This window comes from Acomys minous (genome assembly GCF_964271855.1).
Source record: "Acomys minous genome assembly, chromosome: 13".
In the NCBI taxonomy this organism is placed as follows: Eukaryota; Metazoa; Chordata; class Mammalia; order Rodentia; family Muridae; genus Acomys; species Acomys minous.
Genome location: NC_140495.1, coordinates 112,943,093 through 112,969,388, shown reverse-complemented (window position 1 = coordinate 112,969,388; position 26,296 = coordinate 112,943,093). Strand labels below are relative to the sequence as shown.

General features: G+C 41.9%; 2 protein-coding genes across 2 annotated transcripts; one reads left to right on the top strand and one right to left on the bottom strand.

The window, feature by feature from the left end:
* Positions 1-5,872: 5,872 nt before the first annotated feature.
* On the top strand, positions 5,873-6,876 carry LOC311581849 (olfactory receptor 12D3-like; the record flags this gene model as incomplete). Its single annotated transcript, XM_084754366.1, is given in 2 exon segments — positions 5,873-6,605; positions 6,608-6,876. Coding segments are annotated over 2 exon segments (1,002 nt in total).
* Positions 6,877-11,767: 4,891 nt separating this feature from the next.
* On the bottom strand, positions 11,768-15,384 carry LOC311581848 (saoe class I histocompatibility antigen, A alpha chain-like). The gene is given in 7 exon segments (XM_084754365.1): positions 11,768-12,218; positions 13,151-13,252; positions 13,372-13,468; positions 13,472-13,647; positions 14,275-14,550; positions 14,778-15,047; positions 15,239-15,384. Coding segments are annotated over 7 exon segments (1,026 nt in total). The 5' UTR covers positions 15,312-15,384; the 3' UTR covers positions 11,768-12,186.
* Between the last annotated feature and the right edge of the window lie 10,912 nt (positions 15,385-26,296).

The following is a 26,296-nucleotide window of genomic DNA, read 5'->3' as shown; positions in this document are numbered from 1 at the left end:
ATTTTATGTGTGTGCAATAATATAAATGTATATGTAAAAATTTTAATACAAAATAAAATTAAAATAAAAAGAGCCACTGCTCTAAAGGATATTTGTCCATGCTATAATTTACTTGCAAATTCATACACTGATTAATTCAAAAGGCTTTGTTTTATATAGCAGAATTGCTTTTTGTACATTCTTCCATCTCATTCTTCTTCATATATCACTGTGTTTCCCTAGATGCCCATTGGTCTTCTATTTTTACATCTCTGAAACAGAAAATATTCTATAGGATACATTAATAATAATAATATTTAATTACATTTGGTTTTGTGCTTTCATTGAAAGAAATTTAAGAGTCTCAAGAAAAAGAGAAGATGACAGTAAATTAAGATAACATTATAGCTTCCTGTTTCCTTGGCTAAGATAATGTGGAGTTAAATTTAAGTGAAGATGTCATTTAATGATCATGGCAAATATTAGTCTAATTTTATCACAATAATATATATCCTAGGTCTAACAGATAGATATAATTCTATAGATATATAAGGTAAAATAGTTAAATATGGTCTTCAAAAGCCTCAGAGACCTACAGAATATGCCATTTAAAGATGTTTTTATTATTCTAAAGATTCTTTGACAACAAGACAAGTTAAGTCCTGGCAACACCCAGCCTGCCTCAAAGAAGATGATGCAAACTCTTATAAAAGGTAAATATGATCTCCTAGGCCTGTGCCAATGGCAGACATCTCTGCTGCCTGTGTTGACCAGACATATGTTACCAACTCAAGAGGCAGTCTATTTGCTGGTACAACCAATGTTAAAAATGTAGAAAACAAATCAATGAAGCATTAACAAACACAATATCATGTATTTGCCAATAAGAATTTATAGCTGCAGTTGCACTGTAGTCCCTTAAACACCTCAGCCTTTCCCTCAGTAAAATGAAAATCTTATACAGTGATGTTTATAGAATAGTCATTTATAAAACAAAACAAAACAAAACACAAAAACTCAAAGCTGGTAGATTTGGACCCAGGGGCCCTGAACAAACTGATGCACCAACTGAGGACATTACAAGCAGAGGGTCTAGACCCCCTGTTCAGATATAGCCAATGAACAGCTCATTCTCCAAATGGGGACGTGCAGGGAGACTGAGGACTGCCTTTGACAAGAGCTTTGGTGCCCTTGATTTGTTCACTGGCCCTTAGCAGTGGGAACAGCACAGGAGGGGGATGCAGGCTATTAGAGGAGACCTGACCTGTGGTCAGAGGGGAGGGGAGGAGGTGCCCCCCCCCCCCGTCAGAGGTCTAAGGGAGGGGAATAGGGCGCAAGAGGGAGGGAGGGTGGGAATAGGAAGATAAGAGCAAGGGGATTACAATCCGGATGTAATGTGAATAAATTATATATATATAAACTCAAAACATAACAGAAGTCCTTTAGTGACTGAATAGCACATCAAATTGTATTATAAGTTAGAGAAAACAATTCTGCAATAACAGGAATGAACAAACTGGATGTGGTGCCTCATACTTGCAATCCCAGCATTTGAGAGGCTGAGGCAGGAGGATTGCCATGAGTTCCAGGCCAGCCTGGGCTACATAGTGAAACTCTTGTCTTTTAAAGCCAAAACCCACTACAAGGAAGGCATGAACAATCCAAAACCTGGGGAAGATGTTTAGCTTTAGCCTCCCCCAGGAGGATTTACACTCAGGGTTTGTGCTTGTGTAGTGCGTTTTTAGAAGCTGAGAGCAGATAAGACGTTTCCAACATTGTGGAATGAGGTGTAAGAGGGGCAGCAGTGTGGCTGTGGACATAAAAGGGAATAATGACTGGCCCTGTGGTGAGCACACTATTCTGTATTTTCCATGGAGTGCTAAATTTAGGGACACACAATGAAATTGCAAAGAAGTAAAGACAGACACAGAATGGATGAGTGCAAGGACAGCTGGGTGATCACTGGACTGGTGAATTGCAACAGTTTAATCATCTGGCTGTGCCCTCTGTCATATTTGTTACACAGCATTTCTGCATTGTTTAGCCATAATGGCACGTTGCAAAGATTACGGTTAGGACTGTAGCATCAGCATGTTAACAGAAAAATTATATTTCTTTGAGGATATCTAAATAAGAATTTGTCATGATGGAATTTTGTACTATTTATATGAAGATAAATTGTCAATTCTATTAGCATTGAAAGTTTTCAATTGCATGCATTATAATTACACCTTACCTGGGCAAGTTCCTCAACATGTTGAAGATTACATATTATACCATTATGCTCATTTGACCATTTTAAACACAAGTGAATGGAAATAATCTAAATACCCCAAACCACGACTAAATTATTACATTTATAAAATAAAATAGTATTAGAATTTAAGTACATATGCATATATAAATATGCTCAAAATAAGACTTAACTGCCAGATAAACTCAGAAAAATTTAGAAATCCTACCTGCTTTTAGATATGCATACATGGAGACATAAACATAAGGGCATACGTTCAGAATTCCAGGATGCTTAAAATCAAGACCCAGTACGAGGTGATCAACGTGCTGAGTTTCTCACTGGATCTTATTTGTGGGTGGACAGTCCCTCTGAGCACACCAGGAGCAACCACTACCAGTCATGATCTCAGTAAAGGGGCCTGGATGGCAAGTGGACTAGGGTACAGGGAATGTATTTCTTTTAGAACACTTTTTAATTTTGTAAAATTAAAATAACATAAAATATATTCAAAATATAAAATCATTTGTTTAAAACAAGAAGGGGGAAACTGTGCAAGACTAGAGTGTTAAAATGGAGAAGTGGGTTGAGTATGCACAGGCTTTAGTCCACTTATCTCATTCAAGAACATTGAGATTCGGAGTGAGTCATGCTCTATACTGTGCAATCTTTGAAAGAGAGATTATTTCTGCATACCTCTTTCTCTCAAGAGCAATAACTTGAAAGGTATAAACTAGAAATTTCACTAATTCTACAGTCACGTACTCTTCTAAGTATAGACCCACATTAGTCTTCTTCGCCACAGCACTGTGGTGACCTAGAAGACCCAACACCACCTTCTCCCTCTTTCCTTTCACATCCCTCTCCGCCCTTCAACTTCTTGTCTTAACCACACTGAGCTCCAAGTCAGTATCAGTTCTCTACTGGGGCGAATGTTCTTACACTTGATAAATCTACATGGATAATTTCATCATCTCTTCCAGGTCTTAATCCTAAATTCTGTGTTTTCTGACTACTTCATGTGAAGACACACACACACACACACACACACACACACACATGCACACACACGCACACGCGCGCACACATATGCACACACGCACACTACACACCACACACGCACACACACACTACACACACACCACACACACATACACACACACTACACACACACACCACACACACTATGCACACTACACACACACACCACACACACACTATACACACTATACACACACACCACACACACATACACACACACTACACACACACACCACACACTATACACACTATACACACACACCACACACACATACACACACACTACACACACACCACACACACATACACACACACTACACACACACACCACACACACCACACACTACACACACACATGCATACACACTATACATACACACACTACACACACTATATACACTACACACACACACTATACACACACTACACACACTATACACACACACCACACACACTACACACACACACTATACACACAGTACACACACGCATACACACACACTACACACACTATATACACACACTACACAATACCACACACACACACACACACGCACGCGCACACACACACACTGTTGCCTTTCCCTGCTCTGTTGTTATGAATAGAATGTATCTTAATTTGGTGTACTGCATCTTACTATACAGCTTCAACTTAAATGCAAGTTCTAGAAAGAAGCAAAAGTGTTTTCTGTCTTTACAATACTGTAACACTGGCATCCAGAACAACACCTATTATTTTTCCCTCCCTTTGTGCACTTAGTGGGTTCACTAACAGCTTAATATTACCTGTCAAGTGTTTGTAAACAGACCATGTATTTACCTTTTATAATAGTTCACGTCTATAATTTATCCATAATATTCCCCTGGCTGTGGTGCTAAACTTAAAAAACATCACAGTAGATGAAAATAACACATCAGAACACAAACAACCTATGCCCTGGATTATGTAAGTGACTTCAGCAACAGAGCAGTAGTTGTTTTGGCATTTTGTTGTCTGGCATGGCATATTCAGATTAGTTAACATTAGAAGCAAATATGGAAATTTTTACACGATCAGTGAGTCAACACAGACAGCGATAATTTTCTCTCTCTTCCTATCTCCCCTTCTCTCCTTAAAAAAAAAAACAGATCTTTCTTCGGGTTTATTTATAGAAACAGCATAGGACACTGATAATCTGTAAATAGTGTGTAGGTGGGTGTGTCACACCTGTCCATCTGTCATTGCATTGGCAGATGTCTTTTCTATGGGGCATTCACAGGGACCTGGGCACTATTGGGAGCCTGAGTTGGGGCTGAAGCCTGGGCCTTAGCTGGAGCTGCGGCCTCAGACTTGGTTTGAACCTTGGGCTTTGGTTGGCAGAGCCTGTGACCCTTGGCCATGTAGCTTCAAATCTGCTTCACAAGCTTGGGATGAGCAATGGGAGCAAGATGGTTGAGTTTGCAGCTGGGACAACAATATTATGAATTCCTTTGTTCAGTGCTTTACATGTGTTAACCAAATTGTTACGATGTTCAGATGTTCATAGTCTTACATACTTTTTGGCTGGTTGTATAGAGAAGTGTGTTAAAACATCTGATTGTAGATTTGACTACATATTCTTCATTTTTTTTTTAAACTCTTAAAGCTATTTACTGGGAGTTTGTATTGAATTCTGATATTTTGGACCACTAGCTAGAAGAGACTCTTCCTGTGAGTGGTAGGGGGAAATAGACCATTTTCTTTTCCCAGTGCCTCAGCACAGCCCAAGGGGTGTTCCTTCTGTCAAGCCTGTTGTTGCTTTCCCCCCCTCAAATAGCAGTACCCTTAGTTCTCACTCTGTGCTTCTTTTCTTCACCCTCAGTGTTTATGTTGTCTTTTTCCTGCCAGCTCCCCTCCTCTCAAGAAAAATCTCTCTGTGAGGTACGTTCCTGAGCTGAAAATGGGGTGTTGTCATATTGGTAGACCCCTCAGTATTTCGAGGTTTTCTTAGCTATACTCAGAGCTGTGCTGCAGTCTTGTGATGCAAATTGCTCTACTTTTCCTTTACTCACAAGATATTTGAAGTTTGTATGCTCTCCCTCCCCCCTCCCTATACTTTCTGTTGTCTTCTCCTGCTTATTTCTCTTTCTCCTTCTATTGAAACATGGTCTCAGATTGTAGCCTATGGTGGCCTCAAACTTAAAATTCCCCTTTTGTCTCATGAAAGATGCAGGTGGCCAAGGAGGGTGTAGGGATTCCATGTTGACTGGGTTCAGGAGAAGTAAAGCAATTCTCACTAGGCCATAGATTCTCCGGACCTAAAACAGAAAGCAAACAATTACTCCCTTATTTTGTGTGCTTTCAACAGGTGCAACCCTTGATCCTAGTGCTGTGTATGAGGTTATGGTAAGATCCTGTAAAAAGCACCCTTATTAATCTGGTTTAGTCCTAACATGATTCACTGATTAGTCGGACACCATCTCACCAGAGCAGAATTCATCCCTAAGTCCACTGTAAGTAAATGAGCCCACGACCCCTAGATAAAGACGCAGGAGCTCACCCTCCTCCATAGAGTCAGCTCAGTCTTCACTTAGTTGCCACAGAGTAATGTTTTAAATTCAGGAAACACAATCCATTGTTTTCCTTGTTTTCCTTTAGTGATGGAGAACGCCTCTTCAGTGGATGAGTTCCTCTTGCTTGGCCTAACCAGTGTTCAAGAGCTGCAGCCCATCTTTTTTGTGGTGTTTTTAACCATTTACTTGCTGAGTTTGGTTGGAAACGGAGTGATATTAATGACCATCACTTTGGAGAGAAGCCTCCACTCCCCTATGTACTTCTTCCTAGGAAACCTTTCCTGCCTGGATATTTGTTACTCTTCGGTGACTCTTCCCAAGGTTCTCATCAACCTTCTCTCCAGACACAGGGCCATATCTTTCCTAGGCTGTATCACTCAGCTACACTTCTTCCACTTCCTGGGAAGCACGGAGGCCATCTTGCTGGCTGTGATGGCCTTTGACCGTTTTGTGGCCATCTGTAGCCCACTCCGCTACTCTGCTATCATGAGTCCTCAGTTGTGCGTCCTGTTGTCAGCCATGACCTGGCTCACCAGCTTCCTCTACGCTCTGATGCATTCTGTTATGACTGCTCATTTGAACTTTTGCCATTCTCACAAACTCAGTCACTTCTTCTGTGATGTCAGGCCCCTCTTAGAAGTGGCCTGTGGCAACACAGCGCTAAACCAGTGCCTTCTTTCCATTGTTACAGGCAGTATATCTATGGGCGCCTTTCTCCTCACACTCCTTTCCTATTTCTACATCATTGCCTTTCTTCTGCTCAAGAACCAGTCCTGCAGAATGCTTAAGAAGGCTCTGTCCACTTGCACCTCCCACTTTATGGGGTTTGTCTTTTTTATGGGCCGGTTGGCTTCACATACATCCGCCCTGCTACAGCGTCAGCCTCCTCCATGAGTGAGGATCGGATGGTGGCTATCATCTATAGCGTGGTTACCCCCGTGCTGAACCCACTGATATATACTCTTAGAAACAAAGAGGTGATGTTGGCTCTGAAAAAGATCTTTGGGAAGAGGTTGTTTAAAGGCAATTATAGAAGATGGCAATGTACATCATATCTTATGTACATGAAGGGACTTCAATCTAGTAAATGATGCCTTAACTTGATTTTCCCTCTATCTCAGGAGTTATGAACATTTCAGGCAAGACAGGAAGTTCGAGTCACATGGGAATTAAAAAAAACAACTCTATAGTATATTTTTAACTCTATAGTATTTTAAAATATGTATTTTAGTATGTCAAAGGGGTTTCACAATATCCACAGTACATATACCAGGATAATTAAGTACTGTGGAAATATGAAAGAAGGCAGAAGTGACTGAGAGATGAGACCAGATTTTTGATATATTAGATAACTTGTCTGGTCTTTGCCCGGGGTTCTTGGAATAGAGCTTCAAAAACCTTAAGTGTTTTAGTAACTCATGGGTCATTTGGTTCACACCTGAGTTTATATTCACAACGGGCTTTAAGGTAGGCTCCAAGCAACCTCAGATGGGCCATTAGTTATTACAGAAAGATTATATGATTAGATCTGGGGATTGGGACTTGGTGACAGCAGCTAGATTCTTTAGTGAGGGAGATTAAAAATTAAGTTCATCTATGAGGCCAAAAGTCTAAATGAAGCTATGTAAGGAAGTCTCAGTAGAAACTCAATATCAAGGTGAGGTCCAATGCTCGAACATTGGTGATTGGAAGGGTTGTGCACCTTGAGAAGCTCACAGAAGTTTCTCTGCATCCTTTCCACCAGCTCTAACGTGTATCCTTGTCTATGATAAACTAAAATAACAAGTGTAACACTTTTATGAGTTCTGTGAGTCTTTCTCTAAACAAAGGAAAGCCATTCAATGGAAAGGAGGAAGAAACGTATCATTATAAGGACATAGACAGAGCTGGAGATTAATGTGAAATGACATATGCCAGGCATACAAAGACAGCAGGTGGTACTGTAAGAATGGAATCTACTCGTGGGTAAAGACATGCCCTACTTTCCTTCCTTAATGGTTAGTCTAGTGCGGCTGGTTAAGAACTTGGCTAGGGACTAACCCTAAGAAGGTGTTTTCTCTTAAGATAATGTATTTTTCTTTTCCAGAATTCATGCCCATTAGTATAGTTTCTTAAGCCTAGGCTAGTCCTCCATGAGACTGGGCTGGGTTTGCTACCTTTCTGACTCCTCATTCAAAAAAATGTAACCATTTATTTTTCTTCTCTTCAGCTGTTTTCGTTTGAATGCTGTCCAGAGCCTGCGTGTGCCTGTAAACTCTGTAACTATGACATTTGTGCTGCTTTATCTCAAGCAACATGGCTTTTGTTTCTTTGCTTCTCCTTGTTCTTCCTTCCTTCCTTCCTTCCTTCCTTCCTTCCTTCCTTCCTTGCAGCTGTGAAATTTGCAACTTGCCTGCTCTGGCATTTTCTCTTAAGCACCAATAAATGTCCCTCTAGCTCCCACTTGAGTTGCTCTTTTCCTTCCAGTTTCACTGTCCTGATGGTCAAGGACAGAGGAGGTGAGAGTGGCCTGGTTAAGGATGACTACATGTAGGCTTCGACCTTTTCCAAACCTACTTTATTTGGAGTTCCTTAATTCTTACACCTCTTTCCAGCCCACATACCCTAGATAAGAGAGAAAGGAGGTTTATGGGAACAGGAGAGGTAGACCTTTTTTTATACTCTGTTCCTTGGAGCGATTTCCCTGGTGTAGTAGGCATGATTTCAGCAGACCAGCAATTCCACCAAAGTTGCTGCTGGAACCTGGAACAGCAGCCAAAGCCCAGAGCAGCAGCCAGAACCTGGAGCCCCAAAGTGTTCTTTGGAGCAGTCTCTCTAGGAGCGTCCTGAAGTGGAGGGATGAACAGTCAAACAATACCAAGACCAAAAAAAGGCCACCCTCATGTTTTGGGCGTATGTCCTCTCAGAGTCTGTACTTTTAGCTGGCAAAAACCAAGCCCCCACATGAGGTGGTTCATCTAATGGATAAACAGCACCTGTTCTCTCACGAGTCTCTTCCCCATCCCACACTTGGAATCAAAACAAAAACATGGGCACATCCACTACAACTACATCCAAAACCACAGAAGACAGAGCACTGACCACGCCCAGCCACATTCTGCAGCCTTACTCTTTTCTCATCAAATCTGTAACACACTCAATACATCAAACACATGGGTCTTGGATATCTTCAGATTTTATTCCTTGTCAGGTTTTGTGAATAGCCGCCTCTTTCAATGAATCTATACACCCCACCTTATATCCAGAAGTTAAAAAGCAAACCCATACCTACAGCTGTTTTTATTTTTAAAACAAGGTCTCACTATGTAGCTTTTGTAGGTCCAGAGCTTGCTATATAGCCCAGGCTGCTCTCAGACTCACAAATATCTGCCTGCCTCTGCTTCCTGAGTGCTGAGGTTAACGGTGAGTACCACCATGCCTGGCAACATCCCATAGGGAAGCAAGAAGCCGCAACTCAGGGAATGCCAAAGCTCGTAGGACATGGAGACTTCCCAGCCCTGCATTTGCTGGGACGGGAGTGGGTGGTAGGTCAGTGTTGAGATGGGGTTTGGTGCTCTAGCCTGGGCTGGGCTCCTTATTTTCTGACATGGTACTACAGTAGACAGACACTTGAACACAGTCAAATTGTAACTGGTTACATAAAGAGAAGTTAGGAGTTCTTGCAAGCATCATACCTAGGATAAGCGATCCAAACAAACTCAGTGTGGCTGTGTATAACACACAGCATGACTTTATGCTGTGGAGAAAATAATTAGAAAGTAACTCAGGTCAGTCACTGTGATTGGTGATATTTTGAGTAGACTGTTACAAACTCTCAATGCCACTTGAGTCCCCATGCCACAAACCGGGAGTCTGTTCTCTGCTCCACCCTCCTTTCACGTCATATCCTCTACCCTATGAGAAATGCATCAGAGCCTTCAAGAGCCAGAGGTGGAACACAAGACCTGGTCCAAGGGGGTGGGGCTAAAGGAAGAATTATCAGCTGGCTGAGCTCCTCCGTGCACATCCCCCCACCCTCCACCATAGCACTGACATCCTAAGCATAGCTCTGTTTTCTTCTGAATGTAGGAAGAAAACAACCCATGAAAGGCCAGGGAAGCAGCAGGGCCATTAGGATGTAGAAAAAAAATAATAACCCTAGTCCTGACACCAGGGAACCTGAGAATTCTGACTGCAGATCCCAAGGAAGAATGAAGAAGTAAGTGGAGTGATGTGCAACTGCTCTTCTGGAGCCTGCTTCGGAGGGGCCTTCTCCTCTGACCGCTGTCTGCTGGGAACCAGGATCACAACACACATAGCAACGAATCTGTCCTGCATTTCCTGTGTTATTTGTGATGGAGTGTCTGCACAGAGGTCCAAGTTTGCACATGCATGTGATGTAGTCATTACATCTCAGTCTGTGCTGATCATAATTCCTAAAGGCTGCACTGAGTACCACAGACTCTAATACTGAACATTTAGTGTGTGTGTGTGTGTGTGTGTGTGTGTGTGTGTGTGTGTTGTGTGACCTGAAGTGACCTGTACAGGCACTCTATCATAACAGAAAAATGTGTGTGTGAACCTCCTAATGTGGGTACTGGGAAACAAACCACAGACCTCTGCAAGAGCAGTCAGCACTCTTTAACCACAGAGCCTGCTCTCCAGGCCCAATAGTGAACATCGTAAAGGATTTAGAACTTCATGTGTCTGAAGGAACTGAGATGTCTGTGGTTTGTTGGCAAACAAATCTGTGCATTGAGGATGTCTTGGCTGTCGGGTCCCAGCCCGTGGGAAAAATTGAATCAGGGTTCACCTGAAAGAGGGAGTAGGGATTGAAAGTAGGATACAGAGACGTGAGAAATAACGAATCAAGTCAGGAAATTTCTGATCAAGATTCACTTTATTGACGACGAGCAGGAACATATATAGGGCAAGGTCAATAGGATCTGTTCTTATCTCACTCACCCTAGCCCCCAGGCAAGAATGCAATAGCCTAAATCGCTCCCTGTAGAACTTCCTAGATCCTCTGGGTGGTTCCAAGTTGGGATTTCCCTACTCTTTCAAAGGTAAATTGTCCAAGGATAGCCTGGAACACAAGACCTTGTGGTGAGGTAAAGGTCAGCAACTCGAAGGTCACAGCATACAGCCTAAGCACAGGATTTCTGATATGGGCTCCCACACTTGGCTAGTCAGGTGTGTGTGTGTGTGTGTGTGTGTGTGTGTGTGTGTGTGTGAACTTGATGCACTCTAGAGTCATTTGAGAGGAGAGACCTTCAGTTGAGGTCTAGCTGTAGGCAAACCTGTAGAGCATTTTCTTTTTTTTTTTTAATTTTTTATTAATTTATTCTTGTTACATCTCAAAGGTTATCCCATCCCTGGTATCCTCCCATTCTTCCCTCCCTCTCATTTTCCCCTTATTCCTTCCCCTATGACTGTTCCTGAGGGGGATTACCTCCCTCTCTATATAGAGCATTTTCTTAGTGGTTGAGAGGGAATGGCCCAGTCCTAGGTGCTGACTGAGCAAGTCAACATGTCAGTAAGCAGCGCTGCTCCATGGCTTGTGTATCATCTTTTACCTGTCCTGTGTGAGTTTCTGCCCTAACTGCTTTCAATGACGAACTGTTATTGGAAGTGTGAATGAAATAAACCCTTTCCTCCCCAGGTTGCTTTTGGTCACGGTGTTTTCTCATAGCTGTACAACCCTAACTAAAACAGAGGGTATGAAAGAACATATGGAGCTATGTTGCCCCCTCCACATCTCTTTATGCCAACTTGTGGTGCACGTAGTTGCACAAGTGCATGTAGAATGGGCTTCTGCATATGGAGAAGTGTGGCACAGCAGACTGGCAAGCGTAAAGGAAATGCTCAGCTCAGGGTCTGTTATTCATGTACACAACTTGAAACTCAGCAGTAACACATGGAAGCAAATGTGCACATATTCTCTAAGGACAGCAAGAGCAAGGAAGAAAGAGCTGCTTTTCATTTAGATTGATTCACTATTGTTCATGGTCATCAAGGATAAGTCCCTGAGGGCCAAAGGGTATTGCGTTCCCCTGTGTGGGGAACCAGGACTGGGTGTTTACACTCAAGAGTAGTGCAAAGACAGCATTTCTTATTTTTATTATCAAAGCAAGCAAAACATGATGGGATGTTTACAGTTACCTTAAACACATACAAATACAGTGAGGGAATACACATAATGTTTTGTCTAATCATCTTTGACCATGCGAAAGGAACCATGAACATTCCTCCCAGGCCTTTCTCTTTCCCGCAGAGATAATTGGAGATGCCAGGGCATTTTCCTCATGCTCTTGCTTTGAAGTACATTCATTTATCATAGTTTGTGCAATTCTTTTTAGAAGGCCACTTTGTGGGAAGAGCATTCTTCACTCTGTCTGCTTCATCCATAGTTCACAGTTTTCTTACACAGATTCACACACATTATGACGTAATCCTTCAAAGTATAATTGACAGTTACTAAAGCCCACCAGCTCTATGAACCATCCCTGATCTAGCCCTGTGATACCTTTTTCCTCCCCACATCAATTTTAGTTGTTTCAGTTTTATTTAAAATCCTTAGCATTACATAAATAAGGATTATTTATTCCATTCTTGCATTATTTCTAACAATGGAGGTTCAAATTGTGTAAAGATTTTTTTCCTAAGGGTTCTAATCCAGTTTACATATCTGGCAAAATTGAGTCTATGAAGATGCATTAAGTGTGAACTTTGTGAGCATGGTACAATATGAAAGACGGAAACGTCGTCAATATGTGGAGATGGCCTTTCTGTATGTCTGCATCTGTATAAGATAAAATTTATCAAGACCTTTGGTCTTTGGTGACTGGATATTGGTGGTGGTACTCCACTATGGATTTTGATTAAATTTCCCAGAAGACTTATATTGTCTGTCCCAGTAGTTCAGACAACTTCAGGTATAACGCTCCTTGCACACAACTGACAGCCATAGGGATATGTGTTTACACATTTTGTTTGTCCACCTAGGCCTTTGTGAATATGGTTCATATGATTTCAATGCCACATGAGTGTGACTTTTATTAGTGTGTTTGAGTCCACACACATGCAAATGTTTATGCTAGTACTGATTTTATTGAATAATGAGGCCCCTGTTCTGTCATGCTTTTATTTCTATTTTTTTAAAATAACTATCCCTTTAAATATAGCTTAATGTTTTTAGCTAAATTAAAAACATATTGATTTGGGGGATTTTGATCCTTGGGGATTTAAATATTTGTGACTATGACATTCAGAATGATGCCTTTGGGAATAATGGGCCGCACTCTTCCCAGTAAGGAGGCCGAGAAAACTGTCTGGGGCTTGGAGTCCCTCGGTGGGAAAGAAAACTCAGGCTTCCCCCTTCCCTACCTGAGCTCTTCTTCCACATTACAGCAGCAGCCACTGAAGCTCCCAGGAGAACAAGGCCAACAGCAGCTATTATGATTGGGATGAAGGACTGAGGAGGCCTGCCTGGAAAGGAAAGAAAGATGTAGGACCCTGACCCAGATCTCAGCCTTGACCCTGCTTAGGGTCTCCAGAAGGGCTTGTTCTTCCCCCGACAACAGATTATGTGCCCACACCCTACTTACTCCATATCACGGTGATGGGCTCAGGCAGACCCTCATGCTGCACATGGCACACGTATTTCTGCTCTTCTCCAGAAGGCACCACCACAGCTGCCCACTTCTAGAAGGTTCCGTCCCCTCCAGGCCTGGTCTCCACAAGCTCCATGTCCTGGGTCAGATCCTCCCCGTCCCTCTGCCAGGTCAGAGTGATGTCAGCAGGGTAGAAGCCCAGGGCCCAGCACCTCAGGATGGCGTCTCCTTCAGGTCTGGGATGATGGGTCACATGTACTTTGGGGGGATCTGAGAGGGTAGAGTTGGAAATTTTCTCAGGACTAAGTGCTATTCTTGTAATCAGTTTAGGAACAGACAGAAAATAGGGTGGGGGGTATGCAAACCTACCCATCACCCACTACTCAGGCATCTGGGGAAATAGATTGCTTGAAAAGTTCTAGAATCAGGGTGAACTAGCCTAGGGTAGGAGATTCTAGGCTAACAGGAAAAATACACCTCTTGTCCTGACTGAGTGGGGCTGAGAAACTCCACATCATGGCAGCCGTACCATACCACCGAGTGTGGGCAGAGAATCTAACCCGAGACAGGCCATGGTTCACAACAGACTACAGATGGAAGGAAACTCAGGATCACGCTTCCCTCTCCTGGTGTGTGTGTGTGTGTGTGTGTGTGTGTGTGTGTGTGTGTGTGTAGAGAGAGAGAGAGAGAGAGAGAGAGAGAGAGAGAGAGAGAGAGATACACACAGAGACAGAGAGATGAGATAGAGACAGAAACAAACAGAGAGAAACAAAGACAGACAAAGTCAGAGACAGACAGACAGACAGACATAGAATTCTAGTTGTTACTATTTTCCTTCCTTCTCAGGAGACATGTGCTCCAGTTAATTAGGAGGAGTAAATTCTTTGCTCCTCTTACCTGCACGCAGTAGAGTCTCATTTCCCATTTCCAGGAATTTAAGGAGCCACACCACACAAGAGCCCTGCAAGTAGTCCCTCCAGTGCACAGCCACATTAGCTGCCTCCCACTCTTTCTTGGAGATCTCAGCAGCCATGTCTGCTGCAGTCCAGGTGCTCAGATCTTCATTCAGGGTGAGGTAATCGTGCCCATCATAGCCAAACTGACGGTGTGCATGAAGCAGGTGCCCATCTGGTCCAATGTAGCAGCCGGTCATCCTTTGGATGGTGTGAGAACCTAGCCCCATCCCACAAGTCAGTCCCATGCATTTGCCCTGGTCCTTTAGTCCTCCCTACCCACCCCACCATATTTGGACCTAAACTAAGAACCATAAAGGGCTCATGGTCCACTTAGCTCTTCTGGGTTAAGGCTCTCTGTGGTCTCATAGCCTCAGCATGAACCTTGCACCTGGGGATGTTGGGAAGAGGCTTGACCGGCCGTCACCTGAGCTCAGAGGCACTTACTGTTCTGGGTCTGATTGTAGTAGCCTCGCAGTTTTTGAAAGCACCCTTGAATCTGCCGTGCTGCACCTATGCCAACGCGTGTCTGCTCATCCCAGTACCTCTGTCCCAACTGCTCCATCCAGGGCACCCGGGGCTCGAACCTAGGATTTGCTGACTCAGTGGTGAAACGCATGATCTCTGTGTCGTCGACATAGCCAATAGTTATGTAGAGGGGCTCCTCTATGCCAGGTCTTGACACCGCGATGTCGAAGTACCGCAAAGAGTGGGAACCTGAAGGAAACAAGGGGCTGATGTCTGGTTTGACTTTCCTCCCACGGGGCCTATGGCGGGTGGTGGAAGGGAAACAGGCAATGCAGGGCTCAAGGGAATCCGGGTGTGGGCAGCCCAGCTGGAAGAGTCTGGCTGTGTGGGCTTCCCAGGTGCTCTCCTTGTTTAATACTCCCCTCAAGACAAGCACTCACCTTTAAAGGTCTGGGTCAGGGCAAGAGAAGCCCCCAGCAGCAGGTGCACAGTGAAGAGTGCTGAAGTCGCCATTCTCTGGATTTAGTGAGAGCCCGTCTCTGTGGGTTTGTGGTGACTATATAACAGGGAACCACTGCAGTGTTTCTCTAAGAACCTGATACCCAATGGGAAAGAAAACTGGAGTCTAGTCATCAGTGTCCATGCAGAAGATCTTCATCTGGCTTACAAATGAAGAAGGGAAACTCCAGGATTGTGAGGAATCCCTCTTGCTAAGCTACCCAAGGAGATCTCAGGAACCTCTGCCTGTGCCCTGGGCCCTTCTGCCAGACACCTAACCTGCACCCAGTGCTCATTGTTACATTGTTTCCCCCAAGTCTTGCTAAGGTTTTAGTCTCTCTTCCTTTAAGAATTAGGGTGAACTCCTAATTGTGGGTTTTCTCTATCAGTGTTTATCACATTGGAAATAAAACTTTAAAAGATAATTCACTTGTGCTGGAGAGATGGCTCAGTGGTTAAGAGCACTGACTGCTCTTCTGACACCCTTACACAGGCATACATGCAGGCAAAACACCAATGTATATAAAGTACAAATAAATACATTATTAAATTATAATTTACTTAAGAGATTTTAGTAACATATTAAGAAATATTGTTTTGTGAAAGATAACTACTACCCAAAATATACTGAGAAGAGTGGATATTTTTTATCACATGCTGCAATTTTGCATGTCTTTCACTGCTGGATTTTTATATATACTTCTGTCTTTATTTAACCTGTTATGTTACAGGTTGAAGTATATGAAGGAAATCAGTAAAAAAAACAGTATGTGTGGGGAATTATTTTCAGTAATGTGGATGTCCATCTTTGTTGTGACAATGAAAGGACACCAGCATTAGCTCATTCAAGGCTATTTACAATGCAGAGCCTCAAATACTACATGTGAATCCATCCAGGAAAGATGGCGACTCACAGACACCTAGAGTCTGAAGCAGCATGTATGGGAAGGAAGAAGTGAAAGGGAGGCACGGAGGAGGTGAAATCCAGACACACTGGCCCTTAGGTTGGTAAAAGAATACAATATACCTTGACACCAAGCACTAGACAAAAGCAGCAGAGAAGGGGAGGAGTATGCATTGGGAGGACTTTTCATCAGATAGAGATGGAAAATGTTTCCAAATTCCATAGGTACAAAATGTAGGACTCTGCAAAAACATGGTTTAAGATATGGGCAGCAACTGAGGGGGACCTCTTCCCCCTGTATATGTTCATAGGGTATCAAGTCTCCTCTTGGTAGCCTGCTATCCTTCCTCTGAGTACCACCAGGCCTCCCCATCCAGGGAACGTAGTCAAATATGGAGCATCAGAGTTTGTGTGAAAGTCAGACCCCACTCTCCACTCAACTGTGGAGAATGTCCTGTCCACTGGCTAGATCTGGGTAGGGGTTCAAAGTTTACTGCCCATATTGTCCTTGGCTGGTGCCATAGTTTGAGCAGGACCCCTGGGCCAAGCTTTGCCCATCATAATGTTCTTCTTGTAGGTTTCTAGGATCCTTCTATTTCCCCATCCCCCCAATCTTCTCTCCCCTAGAGTCCCAATAGGATGTCCTCCCCTCTCACCCACTTTCCTGATAAGTGAAGACTTTCATGGGACATGCCCCTTGGGCTAGTGTCCAGATATAAGTGAGTATGTACCATTTGACTCTTTCTGCTTCTGGGTTAACTCACTCATTATGATCATTTCTAGTTCAATCCATTTGTCCACAAATTTCAGGAATTCCTTGTTTTCAATAGCTGAGTAGTAGTCCATAGTGTAAATGTACCACAATTTCTTTATCCATTCTTCTACTGAGGGCCACTTAGGCTGTTTCCAGGTTCTGGCTCAGTCACAGTCACAGGGGAGGGGAGTAAGGGGAAAATGGGAGGGAGGGAGGAATGGGAGGATACAAGGGACAGGATAACAATTGAGATGTAATATGAATAAATTAATAAAATATATTTTAAAAAACATGGGCAGCAAACAGCACTGGCAAGTTCCTAGTGTATTCACAGCTGGTCTTGTGGGAATCATCTTCAAAGAAGATTATAAAGGCAATTCTTTTGGCCATCAAGAACAGAAGCCCATACAGTTTTTGTCTTAAAATTATAAATGTCTCCCCCTCTCCAGTCGATAAGCAAGTGAACCTTTATACCCCCAAAGAAGCATTATATCCCCTGACTTGGGCACAGAGTCACAGACACATGTCAGAGGGAGTAGACAGTGCTGCAGGAGATGCTAGGATGCAACTAAACAGGAAAGGCTGCTGTAGCCCTGGGAAAATAACTCTTAGCTGTATTTGAAGAGTGAGGGTGGTGACACCGACCAGGTAAATTCAGTTCCTCTGCCTTGTGAACCAGAAGAGATTACCTGGTTTCACTGCTTTCTGTACTCTCATAGACCTAGAAAATATTTAGTGGAAACTCAGCAGTTGGAGAATTTCCCGTGCCCACACTCTTAGTGGTGTGTCCCTGTTAGCATGCGGGGATGGAGAGTGGATGATTTATGAGAGAAGGTGGAAGGTGACTTCTGAAGTTGTAGCATTGCTGAAGGCATTCAACTCAATATAGAAATCTGCCATCTGCATCAGAAAATACACCCTGGCAGGAAAGTGGGAGAACCCTTCCAACACACACACACACACACACACACACACACACACACACACACACACACACACTCCCTTTTTCATTCAACCTGTTAAATTTCCCTCTGAAGAGAGGGAAAATAACTTCATGTTTCCTCATCTGCTTCTATAAAAGTAAGCTACAATAAAGGATACATGGGGCAAAACTATAGACAACATTACACTAAAAGAGAAAAAAATACAAGCATTATCTCTAAAATCAAGGACAAGACAAGGCGTTCCTCTTATGCTTATTCAACACAGAACTTGAGGTTGAAGCTAGGGCAATAAAGGAAGAGAAAAGGAGGAAATACAAATAGAAAAAGAAGTCAATTTATCTTAATTTGTTGAGGATTCATATAAGGATGCATATAAGATGCTAATGGCCAAAGCAAAGCAGGCAACATGCAAATCAACATACAAAAATAGCTTTCAATATACCAGTAATGACCTTGCTGACAAGTCATGGAAAATATCTCATTTATGCTGGTTTTCTGAAAGATGAAACATGTAAAAGTGAATCTAATGAAGGAAGGGAAAGACCTCTACACACATATGCTCAACCATGTTCATAGCTGCTTTATACACAATAGCCAGAACATGGAAATAGCCTAAGTGTCCCTCAGTAGAAGAATGGACTAAGAAACTATGGTACATTTACACTATGGAGTATTACTCAGCTATTAAAAACAAGGAATTCCCGAAATTTGTGGACAAATGGATTGACCTAGAAATTATCATAAAGAGTGAGTTCACCCAGAAGCAAAAAGAGACAAACGGTATATACTCACTTATATCAAAACACTAGTCCAAGGGATACGTCCCATGAAAAACTTTACTTACCAAGAAAGTGGGTCAGAGGAGAGGACATCCTAGTAAGACTTTAGGTGAGAGTAGCATGGAAGAATGGGGAAATAATAGGACCTACAGTGTCCTGGAAACCTACAAGAAGAACTTTATGACAGGCAGATATGGGTCCTGGGGTCCTCCTCAAACTAAGGCACCAGCCAAGGAGAAATAGGCAGTAAACTTCGAACCCCTACCAAGACCTAGCCGACGAACATGATATTCTCCACCGTTGAGTGGAGAGTGAGATCTGATTCTCACATGAACTCTGGTGCTCCTTTTCTGACCATGTCCCCTGGATGGGGAGGCCTGGTGGCACTCAGAGGAAGGATAGCAAGTTACCAAGAAGAGACTCGATAATCTTAGAGCATACATAGGGGGTGGAAGTCTCCCTCAATCACAGACATAGGGGAGGGGAGAAGGGGGGAAGTGGGAGGGAGGGAAGAATGGGAGGAAACAGGGGAAGGGCTAACAATCAAGATGTAATATGAATAAATTGGTAAAAAAAAAAAAAAGAAAAAGAAAAAACTTAATATACCAAAGAAAGAAACTGGACACACTAGGAAACAGAGTGTTCATGGATTGCCAGAATTAATGTAGAAAAATGGATATATTGCCAAAATTGTAAAGTTTTAACCAAACTATAAAACAATCCCAAGGTCCATACAGAATCACTATAGACTCAAAGAGCCAAAAGTATTCTAAACAGAAAGACAATCTTGGAGACATTACTATGCTTGATCTCAAATTGCATTACAGAGCCACCATTACAGACAAACATGACAATAACAAAAACCCACACTGGAACAGTGAAATAGAATTGAAGACACAGAAATAGTCGCAAACCCCCAGGGTCATTAATGTTTGATAAAGATATAAAGAACATGCACTGGAGAAAGCTCTTTAACATACAAAGGGTGCAGAATTGGATTTCTTCACAGACAAACTACTAGATCCATATCTCGCACTCTTGGTGGAAATCACTTCAAATTGGAGCAACAATGTAAGACTTAAAGCTTTGAAACTGTTAGAGAAAACCGTCAGGAAAAATACTTCAAGTTTTCTGAAAAAGATGGTAGTATTATATTTTTTAAAAATCCCAAGAATTGGCAAATGGGATTACGTGGAATAAGAGAGTTTCAGTGCAGCAATTGTAACCATCACAGAATGAAGAAAGAGGCTGTAATACGGAAAACCTTTGCCAACTCTGTATTATAAAGATACATAACATACATAAGGAATTGCAAAGTTAAGCACCACCCCCTTCCACTGTGCAATCAATAGACAAGTTAGGGAGGTGAACAGGAAGTTCCTAAAAGGAGAAATAAAAGTGGGCAATGATACTTGAAGCAATGTTTCACTTCCAAATCCTGGGAGATTACCTGTTAGAATTGCTTTGAGATTCCATCTTGTCCCAGTCAGAAAGGCTATCATAAAATATACGACAAATAATGATGGCGTCGATACTGTAAACTGGCGCAGACTCTATGGCGATTGTTATGAAACTTTCTCAAAAACTAAAACTTGAACTACTACATGACCCGACAACCGTCCATCTCTTAGGTAGGTGTTAGAGGAATTTAAGGCAGCATGTGAGATACTTGCACATATTTGTTTGTCTTTTGCTACACCTTGTCTAAAATATCTATGAAACAGAACCAGCTCAGATCATATTAGCAGATGAATGAGTGGAGCAGGTGTGGTACATATACGTAGTAGACTTTTTAGACTTTTACTTGAAATGAAACCACAGCATTTGTAGAAATGTTGTTAGAACCAGATATGGTCATTTAGTGAAATCAGACAGACTCAGAAAAACAAATACTGTATGTATAATCTCTCTGTCTCTGTCTCTCCACCCTACACACTCACACAGACAGACAGACAGACAGACAGACAGACACACACACACACACACACACACACAGAGGTCATGGAACTATAAAGGAGATCATGAGAGAGAAGAACATTTTCTTAAAGGAGGGGGCAGAGGGGAGACTTGGGAACGGCTCACATGTGACATAGGTATGAAACGCGGGACTATTTTGTGGAGAGGAAGTAGATGAGCAGCTTGTGGCTTTGGGTATGAGGGAACAGAATGTAGGAGGGATGACAAAGTGGAACAAATGTGTCACATGTTTCTCAATGTAAGAATAAGTAAATAATTCCCCCATGCTATCCTAAAACATTAAAAAAAAAAAGAACAAAATCTGGGATTAATAGGGATATCAAAAGAGAAAAAAAAGAAAGAATAACTTCAAAAATAGAAGCTTGCCAGGTGGTGGTGGAGCACCGCTTTAATCACAGCACTTGGGAGGCAGAGGCAAGTGGATCTCTGAGTTCAAGGCCAGGCTGGTCTACAGAGAGAGTTCTCGGACAGCCAGGGTACACAAAGAAACCTGTCTCAATAATAGAAAGGAGGGAAGGAAGGAAGGAAGGAAGGAAGGAAGGAAGGAAGAAGGAGAGAGGGAGGGAGGGAAGGAAGGAGGGAGGGAGGGAAGGAGGGGAGGAAAAAGGAAAGGAGGGGAGAGGGGAGGGAGGAGGGAGGGGGAAGGAGGAAGGAGGGAAGGATGGGGAAGGGAGGGAGATGGAGGGGGGGGAGTGAGTGAGTCTTTCCAGGCCATTGACATTGGTGACTGCCTAGTCAGCTTGACTAAGAAGGGGTCTCATCTGGAGTGTACTGTGCTTCGCACTTCTCACTGTACAGTGTATACTGTTCGAGGCTAGACGCTTTAGAGCATGTTAGTGTCAGGGCTGCATTATCTTTAGAAGTTTATCTTGCTTTGCATTCCACAAACTACTGGTTGGTACTATGATCTTTGCAGCCCGTAAGTTAGACTAGCTTTCACCTGTTCCAGGGTTCCCCCGTTTACACACCCAGTGGGAGCAAATGTCTAAACCAAAGTGGATATAAAATAGGAGATATTTTATATACCTATTTCAGGGCAGAGGATAAAACTGTAATACTGAGCTCAGCATTGGATGGGGAGATATAAAATGTGTGGGCACTATGTTCAATTTTATATATCATCTTCTTTGTAAATGAATCCCTTCACCACAATTTAAATATAAAACAAACCCATATCCACATCTTATTTTCAACAAGGAATTTGCTGCCCAGAGAATCCTAAAATTTTCATCAGAGTGTCAGCTGGGGAAGAGAAAAGGGGAAGTGTGGAGAAGGGCTCACCGCTCAGTGGTGTCACTTTCTCACACTGTACTGACAAGACTGACACTTGGGCAGCCAAGATACCAGTTTATGAAAGAGAAGTCAGGGGCTCTTGATGCCACAGCAGGGAAGAGGGAAACCTGAAAAAAAAATTCCCTGCAGCTCATTTCCACATAAGGCAGATGTCTCATCCTGTGGAAGAAAATAGGAAAAACCAAACAAAACCAGGATGTGGGACTCTCTGCGTCTGGAGGGTCTTGTCTCGTGAAGTTGCCTGCAGAGACTGAGGCTGCTCGTGGCACTCTGAGTCTCTCCAGGGATTACTCTGCACCTCTTAAAAGCAGAACTGCACCAGCTCTTGGAGTCTGCACTGCGATCCCTGTTGAGTGTTTTTGATCACAGCAAAGAAAGTAGTTTTTGTTTGCTTAGCTATAACTCCATTACTCTCAGAGATAGAGTTTTCTGCCCTGATCTGTTGATGAAAGACTGAGTGCTGGGACAAAAGGAAGGTGTAAGAAGCAGAGGGCTGCACAGGTGAAGAATCCTAACGTGCGGGTGTTCCCTCAGGGCATGAGTGGGCTGGTGTGCACACCATGGAGCTTCTCTAACTTTTGTTAATTTCTATGGAATGCAATGGGATATCTTTGCCAGATTGATGATCACTTATTCAATAAAGGACACTGAACTACTGGCTGGATTACAGACAATATCAGGAAGACAGTTTGGGTCTCTAAGTACAATTGCCTGACACTGTTGCGTCTATCTCTTATTTAGTTTTGGGATCTTGTAATGACAATTTTACATGCCTTCGGTGACAAATAACAGATAATTCAGCCCCCTGCCACTTGCTCTGCAGAAGACATAGTTTAGATTATCTGTGTTATGTAAGAGTCTGCATTTCTAAGGGTGTCTTCTTGAGCACTCTTTAAAGAGATATTAGATCCCTTTGAATTAAGAGTCCCCAGACAAGGAGATGCCTTTTCTCATGACTGTTTTGAATACATATCCATGTGAGTGCTTAAAGTCATTCTTGAGTTCTTACCATGTAAGATTCCGTTAAAAACACTCTGTTTTCCTCTTGTGTTATACTGTTGTCTAGTTTTGCAAGAGGAGAAAGGCATCGTTTCTCCTGTATCTCTGAGTGAGTATTTCTTCTTTACGTGGTGATTCATTTTGTTCAGGCTGTTTCGTGTTGCGTTAGCCTACTTCATTTGGGGCCACTTACAGGATCTTTGCTGTAGATTTGGAAATGAAAAGATTGTTTTTCTGTTTTTACTGTGAATTTATTGACTGTGTGACCTCATTAATTTTTTTATAACAATATGTTTTTAACTCCTTTGGTTTATGTGAGAATAATGATGATGTGCCTTTTTAGGAACTTTCCCTCATTCTACTGACCATGTAAAAGAGAAGCACATTACCTCTCTCTCTCTCTCTCTCTCTCTCTCTTTCCCTCTTGGAAATCTTACTAATGTCTGACATTCCAAAGGGTTTGGGGTATTACTAAATGTTTTCTTTTAACACATACGTACATTATCCTATTAGGAAATACATAAGAGAGGGTATCTATTCTGAAGAGAGTTATGGCCAGAATTGGAGATGAAAGTCAGAAAAATAAACAGATAAAACTTGTTTTATAGCTGATATTGAAACAAAGCCCCCTAGAGTTTCCAGGATGGGAGAAACATCTTTTGTAACTGAAGAGAAAGGTGGCATTTAAGTTGAGGTTTGAATAAATAGATTGACAGACAGAAACAGGGTTAAGGAGAAGCATACAGGCCGAGTGTCTGTAAATACTAAAGTTGTGAATCCTGTTCTAGGAAAAGTTACAAGGCAAGTAACCTTGCTGGAGAAACATTCATGGTTTCACTTAGTCTATCTGTCTGCTTTATTAGTATATATCCACCGTGTGAGAGCTTGCTCATGGACTGGGCAAAGGAAGAGAGGAGGAGCTCAGGGCGCAGGAGACTTGGGCATGACCCTACTTGTCAAAACATGTGCCTCAGGGCCTTACTGGGAGTTTGTTCTCTGTGAGGCAGACACTGACGTGGGAGGTGGAGCTGTGACCCAGTTTCTTTCTCTGTCACTCATCTGTAGGTGGATTGCGGCTGCCGGAATATAGGAAGGGACAGCCATCAGCAGGAAAAGCTCCTCGTGAGAAACAGTCACGCAGGGCACCTAGGGATTTTCTTGTATTTACAAACAGCTTCCAAGTTTATACTTTAACCCTGATTCAGTGCTTTCCTGGACTTTTTCATTCTATTACTTTTGTTCCTCATCTGTCTTTTGTTTAGTTAATCAGTGTGGCAAGTTCTTTGAGACCTTCAGAAATGTTCAAACCCATGTTCCTGTCGTTACTCGTCCTCTTTCGGTCACATGAATGTTGATGTGTTACATACATACATTTCTTCTGAAGTTCAAGAACCAGCTCTTTTAAGAAATATTTTCTTGGGTACCTTAAAGTTGCCTCCAGTTTAACATGGCCACAACTGAACCATGATCTGCCCACTGCTTCCTGCTGTCTTTGTTTCAGTGAGAAACTCCACAGACCATTTGTTAAACCAGGACCACAGCCTACTCACTATGGCTTTAAACTGACTGAAACTCAACATTGCCATTTCTATCAGTATCATTTTAAGAAAATGATTTAATCCTTGGAATTTATTTAACCTTTTGATTTTAACATGGTATATCTATTTTACATTTTTTTGTACTGTGTGTTTCTTAGAATGAGATGCCCTGAGACTTATCACATGGTACTTTTAAAAAGTGTTTAACTTGTTAAAATTGTTAAACTTATCTTTCTTCCCCATTTTGAATTTTAAAGATTGCATCCCCTGATGTAACCCAGCTCCTCCATTTCTTTCCAACTCAGCTCTCTAGCGTGAAGTTCCATGACCCGTCCCCGAATGACTGAAGTAGCGAAGCCAACGTGCTCATTTTTTCCTGATTCTTCCCCCTTTATTTCATTGTCCACATTTTTGACTTTTTTTTTTGGACAGATATGTAATGGTTTTTATTTCGGAACACAGTTTTTTCCCCTCAGAATAAAGACATCTCATGTCTGATCTTTTCCCTGTTTCTCTTAGGTCCTAACAATTCACTCTTTCCCAGAAGAGTCTCCCCTGCTTTCTGAAGTGCAGCGTCTTTGCCTCTGTTAAGGTCTCATGCTTCCCCTACACCTGGGTCATCTGCATGTGCCCTTCTTTTTATGTAAAGAGATTTGCACATCCAGCTTGCCTGATCCACTCAATTGCTGTTCACCCATGGGGCTCAAGTGAATCTTTTCTGGGAAGTATTGTTAAGTAATTTCCCAATAAGGCATGTCCTTTACTTACTGTTCTCCTTTAAAGAAATAACTATGGTCAATAGATATTACAAATCCTAATCTATAAATTGATACTGTAGAGTCAATATAGCGTGCTAGCACATGATCAAATGCTGGATTTTTGTCATCTTTAGTAAACATGCCCATGTGTGGCAGGCAGAAAGTTATAAAAATATGCTTGCTATATAAAATGAACAGAAAACATGAGCTACAGAGTTGGATTAATTCTGAAGTACAATTTTTAAAAACACCATGAAAGCAGAGGCAGAAATGAGAAGTGGGATAAGTGCAGATTAGAGACTAGTACTTGGAGATTCTTCCTTTGTGGAATGAATGTTGTACTTCAGAATTCATTTATTCTGGTGGTGAGAGATATTACATTATGAAAATACAATTTGCATTTCCCACCACTGAAAATCTTCACAGTTAGTTCACAAGAAATTAAGGAAGCAATTAAAAATACAAACTGCCTTTCAAACGTGTGATTAAAATGTATAAAACTGTGTATAAGTCAGGGAAAATCAATAAAATATATATTTTGAATAAATATATATTATCTTTCATTGAAAATTCTCAATTATTTCTGTAATTTGTGTAACAAACACCAAGCACATGAATATATAGTACAAATCGGTAGATTGTTATGTGATAATTCTTCTTGGAATTAAAATATTTTAATTAATTGACTTAGCCTCGGCTCTGAAAAAGTATAACTTAGTTAGTAACACAAACATAAAATTTGAAATAATGTTCAGCTTGGCCAAGAAATGCAAAAATGCACTAGAGTTTGATTCTTTAAAATAAACATTCAAGTAGAACATTAGATGCCTGGTAACAATCAGGTTTAATTATTGGTTCTGTGGAAGTGTGCATAGAACATTAATAGTTATAAGGACAAGTTATAAAAGGTTGTAATGCTGTGGCTAAAATATGCAATTCTATGATCTTTAATTGTGTTAAAAGCAAGAAAAATGTTTTAAAAGGGGATTCTGTTCTTACTAGGTAAAATTAACCAACTGTATGTACATCCTTGTGACAGAGAAGGTCTTTTCAT